This window comes from Crocodylus siamensis, chromosome 13, assembly GCF_052110815.1.
Source record: "Crocodylus siamensis isolate JL-2025a chromosome 13, ASM5211081v1, whole genome shotgun sequence".
Lineage (NCBI taxonomy): Eukaryota > Metazoa > Chordata > Crocodylia > Crocodylidae > Crocodylus > Crocodylus siamensis.
Window position 1 is genome coordinate 22,165,782 of NC_143407.1, and position 18,464 is coordinate 22,184,245.

General features: G+C 47.6%; 1 protein-coding gene across 1 annotated transcript in view; it reads right to left on the bottom strand.

Annotated features, from left to right (window-relative positions):
• Positions 1–15,133: 15,133 nt before the first annotated feature.
• CUX1 (cut like homeobox 1) overlaps positions 15,134–18,464 on the bottom strand; it is a 416,613-nt gene continuing 413,282 nt past the window's right edge. Inside the window, exon 23 of the mRNA XM_090026255.1 lies at positions 15,134–17,485. Within this exon, the coding sequence (XP_089882381.1) occupies positions 17,425–17,485 (61 nt within the window). The 3' untranslated portion in view covers positions 15,134–17,424. The remainder of the gene's footprint in view (positions 17,486–18,464) is intronic.

The following is an 18,464-nucleotide window of genomic DNA, read 5'->3' on the forward strand; positions in this document are numbered from 1 at the left end:
TTTCCTGGGACCATCTGTTCTGTCTCTTTGACATGCTAAAATATTTATGTCCGCCACAGTGAATCATGCACCTGTAGCTATGATCATGTCAGGCTAATTCCATACCATCATTTCACTGTACCCACCTCTCTCTCTCTCTTAAACACTAACAATATTGCATTCATCCCTGATGATACCTGCTCCATTCGTTCATCACTTTGAGCCATTCTGGAGCACCACAGTAAGCATGGCAGCAACCATCCCGGCTATATATTTTTTGTGGGGGCACTTTTGAAATATTAGTCTCGCTGCTCTATCTGGAAACTGTATGCACTGAACATTTGACATTTTAGGCTAAACAGTGACTCTGGCTCTGTACGTGTTGGCCAACCCTTTCAAACCTCACTGCGTTCAGCTAAGCCACCAGGGGTTGTGAATTCATCAGCTGTCCTACAGGATGCATGGCCAAAGATTACTGGATGGCCTCCAAGCTGCCTGCTGTAGGACCGTAGTATTGCTTTATTAGACACTGCAAGGGGTGTTCTTCTTGAAGAATTCATATTAGCCATAGCATGTCCTTGAATTGGGAGCTGAGGGAGTAATGGTGCTGCTGGAGGTGCTGTCATGTTTGTTGACGAAGAGTTTGTGGTTTCACTCACTGTCAGCATCTGTGTCCTGCCAACCTACATCCCACAAGGGCAATCTCTCCCACTGGCTGCAGTATCCTCCTCTTCCAGCTCTGCATTGCTTTGCTACGTAGCTCAATGGCAGGGGAGGCAACATCTATCTCTTGCACCACTGGCATCCTTCTGAGTTTAAAAAGGGCCCAGCAGTGGCACAAGCCTTATTCTGGTCCCTGGCTCCAGTGCAAGATGTGTGGGTGTAAGCCCACTGTGCCCCCATGAGCCCAGGGACCTCCAGAAGACCCCCAGGGCCCCTGACGACCCCTGCCTGCCCACAGGTAAGCAGGGGCCCATGGTGGGTGGGTCTTAGCCAGCTGGGAGCTGGCTGAGTCAGAGGCAGGGAGGATCACGCCCCACCCCCAGCTCCTACCTGGCTCTGCGTGACCAGAGCCTCGCAAACAGGAGTGCTCCTGGGTCCGGTGCGCGAGTTAGCGGGGGAGTTCATGCAGGAGGGTGTGCGGGAGGGCCCGCGGCCCTGCCTGTGAGCCCCCTAGGGTAGGCAGTCCCAGCTGCACCCGGCCTACTAATGGCATGCTGCGGATGGGCACTCCCCGCACCCCGAGGGTCCCCTTGGGGTCTGCGGCTCCCCACTCTGGCACCTCAGGGACGGCCACCCAGACGGAGCCTGCGGTTCTGGGCTCCATGCAGACAGAGCCCCTGGCTCTCGGCTGCGGGGGCTGCCTGTCCCTTTTTCAGGCCCTGGGGTCTGATTATTACAGATTATTAAAGAGGCTGTTCTCAACAGACTGGCCAATGGCAATATCCTGAGAGATAGCCAGCATGGGCTTGTTGTGGGTAGGTCTTGCCTGACCACTCTCATTTCCTTTTATGACCAGGTGACCTATCACCTGGACAAGGGGGAAGAGATTGACGTCATATATCTTGACTTCAAAAAAGCCTTCGATCTGGTATCCCATGATCACCTCTTGGCAAAACTGGCCAACTGAGGCCTTGACCTCACCACGATCTCCTGGCTGGGGAACTGGCTCCGTGGTCGGACCCAGAGGGTGGTGGTCGACGGGAGCCAATTGTCGTGGTGCCCTGTGACCAGTGGGGTCCCCCAAGGCTCTGTTCTTGGGCTAATACTGTTTAACATCTCCATCAATGATGAAACATTGGTGTCACAAGTGGACTGGCCAAGTTCGCCGATGACACCAAACTCTGGGGTAAAGCATTCACACCTGAGGACAGGAGGGTGATCCAGGTGGATCTTGACAGGCTCAGGAAGTGGGCGGACGAGAACCTGATGGTGTTCAACACCGAAAAATGCCAGGTTCTCCACCTCGGGAGGAAAAACCTGCAGCATCCTTATAGGATCAGCAGTGCTACGCTGGCTAGCACTACAGATGAAATGATTGACCACAAAATGAACATGAGCGTTCAGTGTGATGCTGCAGCTAGTAAAGTGAGCAAAACGCTGGCTTGCGTCCATAGATGCTTCTCAAGCAAATCCCAGGATGTCATTCTCCCGTTGTACTCGGCCTTGGTGAGGCCGCGGCTGGAGTACTGCGTCCAGTTTTGGGCTCCACAATTCAAAAAGGAAGTGGAGAAGCTCGAGAGGGCGCAGAGGAGAGCCACGCGCATGATCAGAGGTCAGGAAAACAGACCTTATGATGAGAGGCTGAGAGCCATGGGACTCTTCAGCCTCAAAAAGCTCAGGCTCAGGGGTGATCTGGTAGCCACCTATAAGTTTATCAAGGGTGACCACCAGGATCTGGGGGAACGACTGTTCCTCAGAGCACCCCAAGGGATGACAAGGTCAAACAGTCATAAACTGCTCTGCGACTGATTCAGGCTGGACATAAGGAATAACTTCTTTACTGTCCGAGCCCCCGAGGTTTGGAATAGACTGCCGCCGGAGGTGGTTCAAGCACCCACTTTGAATGCCTTCAAGACATGCTTGGATGTTTATCTTGCTGGGATCCTATGATGCCTGGTGACGTCCTGCTCCTGGGGCAGGCGGCTGGACTCGATGATCCTGTGGGGTCCCTTCCAGTCTGAATGTCTATGAAATGTATGAAATCTATGAGTTGGAAGATGCTGTACAAATCTGTTCTTCCCAAGAGGAATGCACGGTGATACACAGCACTTTTCTGGGGGTACAATGTAGGGCTGAGGGCTGCAGCACTTTGGCAGAGCCAGTGAGAGTAGCGTACGTGGTGCCCATGTGTGAGCTTGACTCTCCTCTTTCACTCTCCATGACTTGTGTAAAAGAGCGTTTTCCTTTAACTGAGAATCTGGGTACCACCCACACATGCATGCAGCTTCTGCTGTAACCTTAGTGCTTCCACCAAAGTGGAAGTCTTCATAGTTAAAGACAAACAGACCCTTGCCCATTATTTCCCCTAACAAACCACTCCTTATATGTGTATGGCTGTTGCAATGTCTTGAGTCTTCAGCATGTCCCGAACGATGGTTTGGAAGGTCGGATCCTGATGTGCCGTGTTCTCCGCTTTTTCCATCGTTGCAGCTTATATTGCAGCTCATCATTGGGCACATCCAGATGCTCCCTATCCTCTCCCCATCGCTATCTCCTTTGAAGAGCTGCTGTACTCCTATGGGCACGTGGGTTAGCTGTGTAAGGATAGGCCTGGGGTGCTTTGCAAACACGGTGGCAGTCTCTACCTGTACTTGCCGGGGCACGTGGGGCAGAGAGAAGGATGCAGTGATGGAGAGCAGGTTACACAAGCTTGGTTTCCTTCTTCTTCAGCAGCATCAAATACACAAGTAGTCTTCCCTGAGGTTTGCTATGGTGGGAAACCACTTGCTGAGCTGCACCATGCTGTGGGTCGCATTCTGCTGTGTACTGAGCACCCGGCTCCTCACTTGAAGATACTAGGAGCTGAGTGCTCAGCCCTATTGTACTGATGAAGGTCACTTCACAGTGAACCAACCTGACTCTTTCATTCATCTGGCCATCAAAACCTGCCCTCCTCCTGGACCCTCCGTGCCCTTTATCTCCAGGCAGCAGGAGCATGTTTACAGGAACAGAAGAGCTGGAGTTTCCACATTATGTGGCTCGTTTACTTTTAGCTGCCTTAATGAGAACAGACTTTTGGGGGGAGGGAGGTAAATATTTTTCTGCTTCCTCTTGGAGCTGGAAAAGCCTGCGAGGCTCATCTCCAGGGAAACACCGTAAATAATGTGTGTGTGGGGGGGAAATGTTCCATATGCTGCAGCAGCTTTCAACATCAGATGTCTAACACAATAGGAAGCAATAAAGCAGCTATTACCAGCCAGCACCTCCAAGATGGCAGGTTTGAGGTCTCTGCAAGGGGAGGTAGCTGCAGGGTGGAAAGCAGGGACCTGCTTTCTGTGTCTGGCATGAACACTGTTCCCCCCACAGCTCTGCTCTTGTCATCTATTGCTATTTAACCAGGAGAGCGAAGGCTGGGCGTACTGCTTCTGGTCTCACCATGCCCCTGAAAGCAAGTGGGGTCACTGGCGACATTGGCTGGAGTCTTCTCACATGACTTTTCAAAGGGCCGGTCCACTGCGTAACCTCTAGGACTGGGTTTCCTCTCTGGCAGGAGCAGAGGCGTAACTGGCCTCCTCTTCTTTGCACCTTCCTTGCAGAGCCTCTCGCTCCAGCTCTGGCTTTCACAGCTCCAGCAGCGGGGAGGGGGAAAGGACCTGTTCACTCCTCTTTTTTGCTTGTAGACACAAAATGAGGCAGCTCTCCCCACATACGTATTTCCAGAACGCCTTTCACCGACACGCTGCTGTGCTTTCCCCCTGGCCGGAGCTGGAGCTGGGGTGGGGAGGAAGGGGGCAGGAGGGTGAGGTAACCCCACTCCGTTATGGTGCCCCGTTAGGCAATGCCCCCCTTACCCACCCATGCTTAATGCTACTTGGCGAGATGGTCGTCTGTCCTCTGTGGCCTCTGACTCCAGTCAAAGGCTGGACTCGCTCGGGTTGTGGCCATTTTGGTTGGGCAGAGCAACTGCCAGAGTGGGGGTGACATGTGACACAGCGGTGCCAGCCATCGACTTGCATGTTGGAGGAAGGGGGTGGGCCTCAGGTAATGCTCGCTCACCCATTCTCGCTTTCCCATCAGTAGAAATGGAGATAAAAGCACTACCTGACCCTTATGGGCAGCAGCAAGGGAACATACTGTGTAGAGCACAAAGCACTGATACTCCTCGAAGGGGGCCACATAGGTACTGGAGACCGACGCTTTCAATCCACTGATGGGAGCTTCTGTCAAACCTAAAGATGGATATCAGAAATGCTGGGGATCCCAGCAGATGCTGGGAAGCTATTAGTACCAGTTTCCTTGTGGCCTCTTCTCTCTCTGCCTTGTATCCACCTCATGTCCCCTTCCTGTCTGGACTGTAAGCCGTATTGAGGCAAGGGCTGTTTCTCATTTTGTCCTGTGTTTGTATAATGCCACTGTGGGGTCCCAAGCTGAACAGCACCAAGCACAAGGGGGGTCCATAACTGGGACTCCTGCATGCTCTTGCTGGGAGGTAGTGATAGCACCGACTGGCACTGGGAGTGGCGGGGACTTACCAGAAGGGTCAGGGGCCAGTCGTATGGCCGCTTTCATGCTAGAGCAGTAGGGGAACAACATCAGGATGAAATCAGAAGATAGCCTCGCATGCCATATCGTGTATGCACAGCCCTCTCATCACAGCCTGCTCCTGCTGCCTGTGCTGGCAAATACCTACATACAAGCTGGCTTAACAGCCTCACTTAGGTGACAGGAAAAAGCAGCTTGCGTCTTGGGTGGGGTGAGCAGCTTGGGACGAGGCCAAAAATATTGCTGGGGGATCCAGGCCCCTTGAAACCCTTCAGGGGCACCTAATGTATAAAGAGCTGTACAAATATTGACTAATCCTCTTGCCACCACCTGAAGTAGGTACGTAAGTACCAATGCTCACAATTTACTGAATCTGAGAGATGCAGGGATGCAGTCAGGTCTTGTAGGGGATCACAACTGGTAGGCTGTGGTGCCCTTAAGATAAAGGGTAGAAATCTCCAATGCGCTAGTTGGGGCCATAACTTAAATCTGGCTAATGAGAGGCTGCTTTAGGAAGTTATTTAAGATGGCAGCTTCTAGGGGAGAGGCCATTCTCATTCCTGCACCCAGGTTCCTAACCCCAGCTCTCCCCAGAACAGGAGCCACAACAGTGCTGTGCGCCCTGCACGGCCACAAACGTCCAGTTGCAGGGGAAGGAACTGGGCAGTTCCCTTGTGTACAAATTAAATCCCTGGTAATTAAATCCCTTCACCCATCCCAGCGTGGGTGAAGGGATGGCAAGGAAAAGACAGGCTTAACCAGCACTGCAGCACGCGCAGTGGGCATCCAACAGGAGCACGGTGCTGAGATCTGGCCTCCCATAGTCTAACTTCTGGGTTTGTTTCCATGGTTACGGGCTGATGGGCAGCCAAGTGAAGACAAAGCATTAAAGTAAAAAGTGCATCATTGCAGCAGGATGAGAGGCCTGTAGGGAGGCTCCCAGGCCAGCCACTCACACAGGCATATCCCTGCGCTGTCGGTCTTATACTTGGAGTTGCCTGGCCTGGCCATGTTCCCTTCCCCTTCTGGATCACTGGCCAAAGGCTTATGTGCAACCCCCCTTAAACAGCATTTGCTCACATCTCTGCTCATTGCTCCCAAGGTTTGGCTTTTATCTTGTTGCCCACAGCTGTAAATAGTTTCCTATCGATCTCCCTGGGCATATTCATTCATGAAGATTAGCAACAACAGTCTAAATGCTGCCTCTGCAGCGCCCCACTTCATGCTGTCCTCTGTTTCAGTTGAATCCACCATGGTTTAATTTTTAATAGGCTCTTTATCAAAGCCAGCATACTCACTTGCCCCCATTCAGCCTGTGGTGGCTGTAGGAGAGGTGGGAGTTTGACCTCTCCCGCACAACAGTAGCAGAGGCTCTAACAAACCACAGTAAATGCTGCTCCATGCACTTGTGTCTGGCCAGAAGCCCAAGGGAAGAACACAGGCATCCACCTGCTTGCTGCTAATCTGTACTGTGGTCACACGTCACAGTGCCAGACAAGATTAGTGCTTCACTGTGTGGGGTGCTGCACTTGAATCTTGTAGAGACAGTCCCTCTCCTGGCAAATGTGCGGTCTATATATGGAGGCACAGAACCATCACTTGACCAAAATCTGGGTGGAATCTAACCTAGATGTCCTGAGGCCTAATGCAGACCATCATGCTCTCTGGAGTGTTTCCCCTATGCAGGATTACCCAGAAACCTGTACTGTCAGTCCTCAGGTCTGCCATAAATGACTGTCTAGGTCAAAACCTGCCTCAGATCACTGTTACCAGTCCTAATCCTCAAAGGGAACTTACAAATCACCTTTCACAGACAAGCCTACAAACTTTACTTCATCAACCTACTGGATACAAAAAAATCACAGACTGAATATAGAAGTTGGATTTATGACACATTATAACCTGCCTAACAGCTGACTCCCCAGGTAACCTCTCTACTATTTACCAGCTATATTCATCCCCCCCTCACCTGTCTTTCACCCACTGACTACCTCAATTTACATTTTTCGCTGACTGGCTGTCTTGCCTGCATCGTTTCTTTACTATTCCATCCAAGAAGAGCACACACCAACTGCAGAAGCTTCCTCAGCCTGACAAAGGGTATTTGGACCTGAAAGCTTGCAAAGAAGAATTTTTTCCAAGTATTTGAGTTGGTCTAATAAAAAATATCAGATTTACCCGAACAGCCTTGTCTGCCTATGTCCTTAGACCAACACAGCTACAACCTATACCTTTAAGATTTTTTCTTTTTCTTTTCTTGTTTCAAACTTAAAAATACCTTGTAGGGTGGAAGGATCAAAGCCATCATTTTAGCTACAGTTCAGGTTCACAGAGTCCATGCTTGGGCCACAGCAGCATAGTGTTTGCCAGGCTTAGGTTCATGGGGAAGAAGCAAGGAGGGGCAAAATTTAGAACAGACCTGGTAGGATTGAATTGAGCAAATCATAGATGGAAGAAACTTATATAAAAAGCACTGGATTTTGTAGTTGGTATGTGTAGCATTAAAGCCATGCTGTTATTTTCTAAAAATTCACTTTGCTGCAAAGCGCAGACTCACAGAGTTCACTGTGTCATTCATTTGGAAGGAAATGAAAAGGATGATAGTTCATAGATCTTAAAGTCATTACGGTCATTGAGCCTGACACTCTGTATAACACAGGCTATTGATTCACACAGTAATTTCTGCATCAAGCCCTTAACTTCTGGTTGAGCTGAAGCGTATCTCTTAGAAATGCATCATGGCCTGATTTAAATACTTCAAATAATGGAGAACGCACAACATTTTTAACTCTAGTGTTACAAGACATAATTACCAGCATGGGGTGTTTTTTTTAAAAAAAAGCATGTTTTATGTCTTGTCAAAACTTGTCTGGCTTCAGTTTCCAGCAACTGGGATCCTGTTATGCCTTTGCCTGCTAGATTTAATGAGTCCTTTATTATCAGAAGCCACCCCATCAGGTATTTTAGGGAATGATTGTATCTCTTCTGGGCCTTCTCATGGATAAATTAGTTTGGGCTGCTTTAATCTTATACTGAAAGGTGGGTTTTTCCAGACCACAAATCATCTCTATAGCTCTTCTCTGAACTCTTTCTAATTTACCCTCTGCCTTTCCAAGTTACTCAAGAAGGATGGAATATGCCTCCTCCTCAGTTTTACGGATGTTCTGTTATTATTGTGCAGTAGCATCAAATGCACATCTAACATCTGTGCCACAGAGAAGGCAGTGAACGATGCAGTAGATCATTTGAACAATGAATTTGGTTCAATGCATAACAGATAGGAGCAAGTGTCCAAAAGTGTCTTAAAGCTGAGCTTTTAATAAGACATAGATTAAGTATCTACAGATTTCTTTTTGAGATCCTTGACTGTAAAAAGCTAAAGCAGTGATGTAGTTCACTTGGGGTCCTGGGTTGTCTCCAGACCATGAGGATGCTTGTGGGATGGAACCAGCCTGGGACATGGGGATTGATGTTGTGCTGGTGGCTGTGGTTGTGGGTCTAGTGGTGAAAGCAGGTCTGGAGGCAGTGGTGGTGGTAGCACTGGATCCAAGGGAGATTATCCTGGGGTGGTGGCAGCAAGCCAAATTGACTGCCAATAGTCCTTGGCAGCATGGCCAAAGGGCCCTGAGTTCTGCAGCAGGACACACTCCCCAACCTCTGGAGGCTTGTTGGTAGCCTGATGGGCCAGATGGAGAGGGTCTGCATGCCAGGTGTGCCCCTTGAACTGTATGTTTGACAGCCTTGAGCTAAAGCATTCTTCCACGTGCCTACAACAATATTACCTTCACCTCAATGTTCCTCTTGGCCAAGACTTTCAAACTAATGAGTGACTTTGTGGGGACCCAACATGAGACCATGCCCCGCAGAGGTGGTGGCATATGTTCTTCCCCCCCCCCATTCATTCCTCCAGTCTTCTTGCACAGAGTAGTGCTAATCAGTGTTACAAAAAAACTGCAGCTGTAAATATTACACTATACAGATTTCCAGTTACTTGAAAGATACAAGCAGGAGGAACCTGTCCTGAAAGACGGAGGAACCTTCAGCTGTTCCTAATTCAGCCTCATCATTAGCTACTTTTATGCTGTAGCCTAATGATCAGGAGGGCTGCAGAGCACGCCATGGATTAGTGTTAGGCCTGCTTAGCCATTAGCTTGAATGTGGTGCTGCCTGCCTGTAACTATGAATAGAAGGAGGAAGCCATAAGTGCTTAGTTTGCCTGGGAAAACGTCCCTAATACTTCCAAAGTATTGGTACGTGCCTGCTGTTGGTACTTGGCATCCACTCTTGTAAATCCCAAACTATGGTTTAGGCTCCTGTTTATTCCTGAGCAATCTGTTTCAGTGTTTATAATTTACAGAGAACACCCTGCTTTGAGAATAAACTTGAAGAATAAGTCTCCTGGCACTAGCTACATATCTGTTTGTTTGCAAGGGCAGCCTGTATTAAACACAGTGTACTGTTTCGTTCAGCTGCTTTCAAACTTTATTGTTCCATCTTTCCCATTTGCAGTTCAGGGGAAATACTTCTATGCTTGGCTGCTGGTGGCCATGGAAACCCATTTAGATCAAAAGCCAAATGGGGGAAGAGAGGGACATAGGGAGATGCGTAGAGCCAGCTTGGTCTTTTTTAGCACTATGATCACTGTTCTTCCTGTTGGTACTGCATCACCTGCCTGTCTCTCATGGCAATGTGTAGCTGCAGTCAGTAGTTGTAGCTTTCTGATGCACACCTTCACCACCGAAGTGAGCTTGTATTCCCCCAGCTCCTCACTGAATCCTTCTCTAATACAATGCCACATTCCCCAGAGTCCTCTCTGACCTTTTAGTGCAAGGTCAGTGTATCCACTCAACTGTTTCCCTTTGCACCTTGTGGTAACAACCAAATGGATCTGGGATAGAGTTGACACTATACAGAGGCAGATCCTAAATGGGGGTGGGGGGGTGGCACAGTTGCACACTCCCCTTTTAGACCATGCAGTCAGAGCAGCTGACAGGGATGATTTTTAAATCTTCAAAATAGGTAAGAACCTACCCTTCCCCTCCATGCTCAGTGGCATGCCCCCTTCCCTGCCATTCCCCCCTCCCCTCTCCCGCCTGCCACAGCCACCGCTGCCCAGGGGTTGGGGGAGCTCCAGAACCACTCCCTGCCCTGCTCCAGCCCGGCTGCCTGGCGAGCTGCAGCAGATGGGTTTTCCTTCCCTGGCCAGTCCCTCTGGGGGTTCCTGGGAGGCTTCTTAGCTGATTTGGACTTTAAAAAATTCCCTGGTCGCTGCTCCCATGGCATGGTCTGCCTGCCCTAGTACATGGCAGGGAGGCTGGGGCAGGGGAGTGCAGCCACTCGTGCAGTGCCATTCATTGCTCCCACGCCCCTTTTTACAAAATCCTGGATGTGTCTATGACAGCATGTCTCTGGTAATAATCTTTGCTCCACCTTTTTTAATCGGGTTTTGTCTAGTTAAGAAGCAGAGCTACCTTTCACAATAAGATGGGGTTTAATGAAGTGTGAGAGTTAGACAGATAGTTCCAGTATTGCATTAGTTCTCACTTTGCAATGAATGGACATAATTTCTCTAGACTACTCTGATTTGCAGGACCATCACTCAGGATTAGGGAGAGATTCAGAACTGGGATTTTCTGGAACATGGGCCCATTGGGAACCAGACTGAAAGCACAAGATTATTTTAACCCAGACAATTTACCATATCCAAGCAATGACTTCAACATTTCTGCTTGAGACCAGAAGTGACCTAATGACCTAGATGTGAATAGTCCTTAATCCCAGAGGTCACCCAGCCCCTCCCTAGCAGCATTTTGTGATCTAGTATTGCAAGTCAGAAAATTGGCTTGACTGGATCCTGGTCTCATCTGGTCACAGGTTAGATGGATATTAAGAATGTGGGCTTAACAGAACACATGTCAATGCTAATTAACATTGTTTTCTGTAATTACATTTTAAAATATTGAGTGAGAGTAAATTGCTGCAGAAACTCTTTTTCTTTCAAGGCCCTTAATGATAAAATGTTCTTCCAAATTAAATTAACAGAAATTAACCCCTGGAGTCTACCAACAGCATACATGTGCACACACACATTTGAACAGTTATTGAGGCCGCCAGCCAAAAATAACTGTGTTCTTAGCTTTAATGGACCAGTGGTTTTCAAACAAGTTTGGGAGCCAAGAAGTCTCTAATTCCACTAGTAGCAACTCTCTCATCAGTGAAGAGAAAAATAAAATGTTACTCTTAATAGGGAAAGTAGTTCAGATCTTGAAAATAGCCTCAGGCCCTTCCCCAGTGTTCTGGGCTGGGGACAGACTTTCAAAAAGCCTGAGCCTGAGTTGATTCAATCTTTGCAGGTTGGTTTAACCTGGCTAGGCTGAACTGGTTTGTAACTGGACAGCCATTCTCTCTGGACTGAGGAAATTCAGGCACTTGCCTACAGTGGCTGAGTCTAGAAGCCGGGGGCACTAGAGCAGTCTTCCCTTCCTTTGCACAGTACTGAGCTGCAATGGGGCGGGGGGAGGCACAGCCAGACCCCTGCAGGACCTCTGATTAGGGGGGGTCTGCCTGCATGATCCCAGACTTTTCTCCACTGGCTGCTCAAGGGGCAGGAATACTGCTAGCCCCCTGCTAGCACTCTGAGGCAAAGGGTGGGCTGTAGTGCAGTGCATGCATCTGTTGATGATACAGAGGTTTTCAATCTTCCTCTCCCTGCTTCTTTATACTGTCTGCAGCAAACTGACAGGGGAGCAAGCCAGCAGGGACTGATAACAGTGATTATCACTTTATCAGCAAAACAATAGCCTCTTTCCATTAGTTCAAACTCTTCTTAAACAGCTTGCCAGCTGACTTGTTGACTAATGCCAAATAGCCCTAAACAGTCACAGTGAACAGCCAGTGAAATTGGAGAGAGAGAGACACACAGACACCTCTCAGTATTAGCTAGCATACTACATGCCCAGGTTCATGTGGCTGGGGTCCCTGCTGTGGGAGATGGGAGGAAGGGGATCTTTGCTTGAGCTGTGAGTGGTAAGGTGGAGGGTGGGGTAGGGGAAAGCCAGGCAGACCCTGCTGTGTCTGTAGTCTCTGCCAGAGCTGCAGTCAGGGAGCAGAGGGGAAAGCCCAGCTCTGCTGTGGAGCAGAGCGTCCCGCCCAGCCCAGAGAGCATGCCAGGATGCTGGGGGGTCTGGGACAGACATTGCATAAACTGGTTTGAGTCAAATCAGTTAAGTCTGATGCTACATTCAACCAGGTTTCTTTCAAACTGGTTTCAGACATTTTCAAACTGGTTTATGTGCACTGAACATCTGTTGTGTTACAGGTTTAAACCAGTTTCTTGTCACTTAAATCGGTTTATGTGTGATGTCTGTACCTAGCCACGATGATTTTGGATTTTGGATTTTTTATTAGAGAATTCATGATTTTTTTTTTATCAGGGGAAACCAGGATCCCTGCTTATCACTTCCTCTCTGCTTCCAGGTACCCTTGGCATCTGTAGTCCACAGTTGCAGCCCGCACTAAGTTTGAGCAGGGGGAAGGGGCGTTTAACCCCCATCCTGGACCCAGACCCTCGCCAGAGTTTTCCAGGGGGGCCAGTCCCCTTCAACCCTCCCCTGCATAGCCTGCTCCAATATCATGGCAGGCACAGTAAGAGAACTAGGAAGAGTGTAGCGTAGCCATCGCAAGGTGTACCTGTTACCTTTCACAAGGGCAGATTCTGCTTTTAAGCAAGTGGTTGTCTGTCAAGTCTGCTGTGGTTCCTTTGCACTGATGGAAAGTCAAAGTCCCACTTCTAGTCTAGACCCCGGAGACTACCTGCAGGGCCAATTCTGTAGAATGACTACGGACAGGGTGGGGCGGAGGGGAGGCCCGACACGTTCTGGATCTTGCTCTGGAGCCATGGTGTGTGCGTTTAAATCTTACTGCAGTTTCTTCGTGAAATATCCTAGCAGAAATAAGTGGGAAGCCTGTTATAAACAATATGCTATACTGGAGCTGTTCATGTATGCCTTAATTGTGTGCTAAAGCTGATGGCTGAGAAGTCACCCGTGTCTTTCTCTGACTTAGAACAAACATGCTGCTCTCTCTATGGAGAGTTGGGTTTCATGTATTGTACTCTTTGGTGATGAAAAGCTGTTCTTAAGAGAAGGGCAAGGAAAAAATGACAGGGAAGAGCATAAGAAGGTAGGCTAGATTCTGCTCTGTGGTTCCAGCATGATACAGAGAAACTTCATTTTCCATGGCAAGTTTGTATCAGCAAAATAAATTGCTTCTGAAATGGTGCAAAGGAGAAAGGATGTGGCTGTGAGTTACTGTTGCACTAGGAGCTGGTTTACAACTTCTATTTTTGTTTCTTAGCTTAAAAGGAGTGTGTGGGGCGAGGGATGAAAAATAAAAGCAGAAATAGGAATTTCTAAAGACGTGTTTTATCTTCTTGGTAGCCCCGTGGTGTGAGGCCCAGCTGTCTTACAACTGAGACTTCAAAGAACCGCCACTGAAACCTGTTCCAGTCCGAACTTCTGAGTGGCGCTTTTGTCCTGTGTTATATTATGGTCTTGTGGAACGGAGGAGACAGTCCCCTGCAACTTCTGCCTTTGGTTTTAGTGCAACAAGAACCGAAACTCTAATCGCTCAAGTTATCTGAGAATCTCTCTCTCATGGCGTGGATGGGAGCATCGTGTAGGCCCTCACCAAAAAAACCCCAACAGCTCAACAAAAGGCTACAGCTCAGAAAGCTGCTGATCACAAGTCAAGCCCTAGTCTAATAATCCCATCACCTGCTTTTTTCCTCCAACTCTGCTTTCCATTGGCTTGGTGTGTGTACGCGCAAGCATGCGCACACACACACACACACGTGTAACACACACAGCTGTGGTGATGTTTGAATGGTCAAGTGACCAAAAAGTCATGCAACACTTGGGCAGATGAAACTACAGGGCAATTCTAGCCTGAACAACATGGCAGCAGGTACCTCCAATTGTGTTTGGAGTAAAATGAGTTAAAATCAATCAGCTTATTTATAAAAAGCCCGTCCGCGCCTGGGCACATGTGGAGAGCTAGTGTCTCACTCCTCGTTCCCTGTTCGGCCTGGCTTTTCAGAACCAGTGGGCCGACCAGCAAACACTGTCTACAGCATCACTGCAAGATGCAAGTGTTTCTGCCATCTCAGGAACGCTGGAGGCTGCCCATGTCCATCTGATATAAATAAATGAGTAGATGTGCATGCAAATGGCTGCAGTGTAAAATCTGCTCAGTCATGGATGAAGGGGCAGGGTGAGAGGAGGAGAATTCTCCACAAAAATTTAAACCAGGCAATCCAGAACTAGTTCAAGGGTTAATATAGCCCAAATAAAATCCTCTGACTCATCACAGCTATATAAAAGGTCTTGTTTGCAACTCTAAACACAGCAGTTGCTCATTCTTCAGAGGAAGAGGTGCTATTGATGGCCTGATCACCAGACAAGAAAGCCAGTGGGTCTGTGTTAGACCTGCTCACCCAGACCCTGACCTAAGTGGAAGCACCAGAACATGGCTCATTATAGCTTTAATCCTGGCAAGTGCAGAGCCCCCTCCTCTGGCTAACAAGGGCATTCAGCTACATGGGCACTTAAAAACAAAAACTTTAAAAACTGGGTCTGGGTGGGTAACTCCTTTTTCCCTTTAACTTAATTTTATATCCCTGCTGTCTCCTGTCTATATGCAACAAAGAATACTTAATCACAACTGTAGGAGGCCTTGGCCTTCCCACAGCAGGGATCAAGTCTCTCACATGGCTGAGGGCAGAGGGTGTGTTCCTCCCAACTGTGGTAGACATCAGTTACTCAAGCTATTGCATTGAATTTCTAGTATTAGCTGCAAGCTTTGTCCTATTGTAGCCAGGACAGGAGGTAGACATTGTTTGGGATGGCATGGGTGGATGCATTTAAAAAACAAATAAAGAAAAACAATTCAGTTTTGCTTCATATCTAGGTTTATTTTATCACACATCTTGCATAGCTTAGTAATATGTATTTGAAGTACTTTATGGAAGATTACATATGCCAACAGTTAAGCAACTTCTGCAATTCTATCATGCAAAATATAACCTCTAACAAGATTTCCTAGGGAAAATCGAATTTACTTAAACAAATTAGCTTACTTAGCACAGAGTCCATTCTTATCAAGATCACTTTTAGCTACCAATTTCCGCAGGTACCACAAAACACCCATTTACTACATGTAAAGGGAGAGTGTTACCTATTGAGATGCAAGAATCAGCCCAGAATTTCTTTAGGAGAACCTGAAAAAGCTGAACACTAGACTATACTTTCCCAACAGTGAGGAGAGCTGGAAGGTGCTCTCCACCTTTATGTAATCAGGCCTTCAGAGATAGGGTTTGTAATCTCTAGAACCATGGAGTCCTTTCAGATAAGGCTGCCTTGTTTTTTTCTAAAAGGGCTGATAGGCATTGCTCCGAAGAGACAGCATGGACCTGAGTTGGATACAAATCTTTACAGCAAACAGGCTGTCTTGATAGTGATCGCAGAGAAGAAATGCTCATCACTGAGTTATTTAAAGAGAGGAAGTTGGGTGACAGCAAACAAGATGCTGTGGCTCAGACAGCCCTGCAGCTTCATAATAAAGAACTGCCTGTTTACTTTGGGTTTTGTTCTTTTTAAAGCCCCCCCCCAGTTCTGTCTCTAATCTTTTGCACTAGTATAAGTGTGTGGAGGAAAAAGCAGATTCCCTGCTACGGTGTAAACAGTATTGACCCTAGTAACTCATTGGCGCAAGTCCCACGCTACATGGAACAAAATGTCTAGATTAGTGATTTACATCTGCACAACCACTTTGGTTGAAATCACACCCTGCAGCACCCTGTGCTTCATCTAGAAAAGCTTGGTTCTCCCTCCCCTATTTGTCTATAAACGTGGTTTGGTCTGTGTGTGTTTATCCTTCATTGTAGTTGATGAAAATTTTGCATTTTTCTACAGGCTAAAGTGACTATAAATAGACCTTCATTGCTCCTGGCATCTACAAGCTTATCATTGACTGCATAGCAAATAGACGTACGCTTACAAACAGCATGGGCTGATAGATATGTTTCTGCAACACTAAGTTTAAAGCAATAATATTATCCTAGTCTACAAAAATAATTTTAACTGAGTGCGAGTGCACCTTGCTAACTAACTATAGACCAAAACTCTGAAAATGTAATGGACACTTCCACTTACTAGAGAAGCTGGTACAAGCTGAGAATGCTCAGCTTTTGGCAGGACTATGCAATGCTACCAAGAGGTTACAAGTGCTCCAAACCAGATGTTGCCATGACATCTCTCAACTAAATCCAGACCTTGTCTTCCCATTTCCCCAGATACCGCACTGTTGGTAACCAACTCATTCAAACTGAAGAGCACCCCAGAAAGATCAGACCCCACATCCATGCTGCAGTGCCAGCAAAGCCCAGTTCATCCTTCAGACATGTATCTTCTTGAATTATGTTAATATAGTCTATGCAGCAAAGCGACTGCTGCATAGCAAAAATATTTCAATCAGGAAGAGAGAGTCCACTGCACCTTTATATAGCTCCATACCTAATATCAACACTTCTCTTATGTCAATTATACCCTAAATATCCAGTGAGTTAAAGCCAAAGTCTCCGGTTTAATATGGCCTATATAAGACTGACCGCTTCTACTTGGCAGCCATCTCAAGTGGGATCCAAAGGACCCTAAGAAATGCCCTAAGAAATGCAAATTACCACACTGAAAAAAAAATCTCAATTATTAAATACAACAGAAGTCATAGGGAAGTCACCTTCCATCTTGGGCAACTGACCTCAGAAGAGTAAATATTTAACTATAGGATTTGCAGCAAAAGATTGCAAAGGCCAATAAGATCTATAGTTTTCAAACTGCTCAGCTAGCTGAATGAAGGGAAGATGAACTCTCCACAATTACATAATCAGGAGTTCCAGGAAGACTCGAATACTACCCTCACCCAAAGGGGAGATGCAAGTCCCACAACTCCATCAGGGCTCTGCTTGCCTATCACTAAGTCCTGCAAAGATTCTCTATAACTTCTACATCTGATCTGCAAGCATCTGGATGGGGAAGGGTTCACTGCTTCTCTGTGTTACACAAGGTAGAGATAAGCTGTCAGAAGGTTCAAGTTTGTTGTGCAATGGTCACGTCAGGGATTGGTCCAGCCGAAAAGATACTGATGGAATTAGAGGTCTCTTTCAGTGGTAGCTGATTCCAGCTTTCACTGCCACATGTCGCCATTGTCACCATTCTCATGAAACTTGTGCAAGTGATCAGCATACCTGGAAAAAGTACATTGAAGAATTAATCACCAAGCCTAAAATACTCTGAACTCAGCACAACTCTGGACTGGCATTTCAATCCTGGCTACAAGCATTGCTACAAAGATAGCATCTTCTTCATAATACCAAGAAATTCCTGAAGTTAGAGCAACTAAAACAGATCATGGGCCAGATCCATACCAGTTTCTTTACATGAGAGGAAGGGAAGATTACTGGCTTGCAGTACTGGGGCCTTAGTTACTGAAAACACTAGTATGCAAATATATCAGTCCTTTTTCTGATGGTCATTCCTCATTCATTTCAAAACTGATCGGCTTTGTGGTTCTGCTCCATACACATGGCACTACGGACTGGCAGGTCTTGCTTAGAGGTTCTCAGATCCAATGTGCTGACTGCCAACCCAGCCAAGAGAGCCTGGCCTTTGGGGCTAGGGACAGACATTCAAAAAGCCTGAGCCTGAATTGATTCAATCTTTGCAGGCTAGGCTAAACTGGTTTGTAACTGTACAGACATCTGCTCTGGACTGAAGAAATGCAGGCACATGCTTGCAGTGGCTCAGGCTCTAAGCCAGTGGGTACTAGAGCAGCCTTCTCTTCCCTTCCACAGTGCTAAGCTGAGGGGCCAGTGCTAAGCAGTGGCCAGGCCCTGGCAGGATGCTCTGATTAGGGAAGTTCCCCCTGGCAGGACACTTTGATTAAGGAGGGCTCCCCCTGCCTTCCAAGCAGCCCAGCAGGGAATTGATAACACAGTGTTTATCACCCTATTAAGAAAACAACAGAGGGACATTATCAGCTACCTGTTGATTCTGCCTTTGTCCCATCTGCCACAGCACAGACCATAGCCAGCATGTGGTCTGCTAGCTAATGCTGAGAGATGACTGTGTAAGGCAGAGGGGAGGGGGGAATCCCTGCTTAGCAGGGCGCAGTGAGGGAAGTCGGGGAGCAGGGGGAAGCCAGGCAGATGTCTGCAGTCTCTGCTG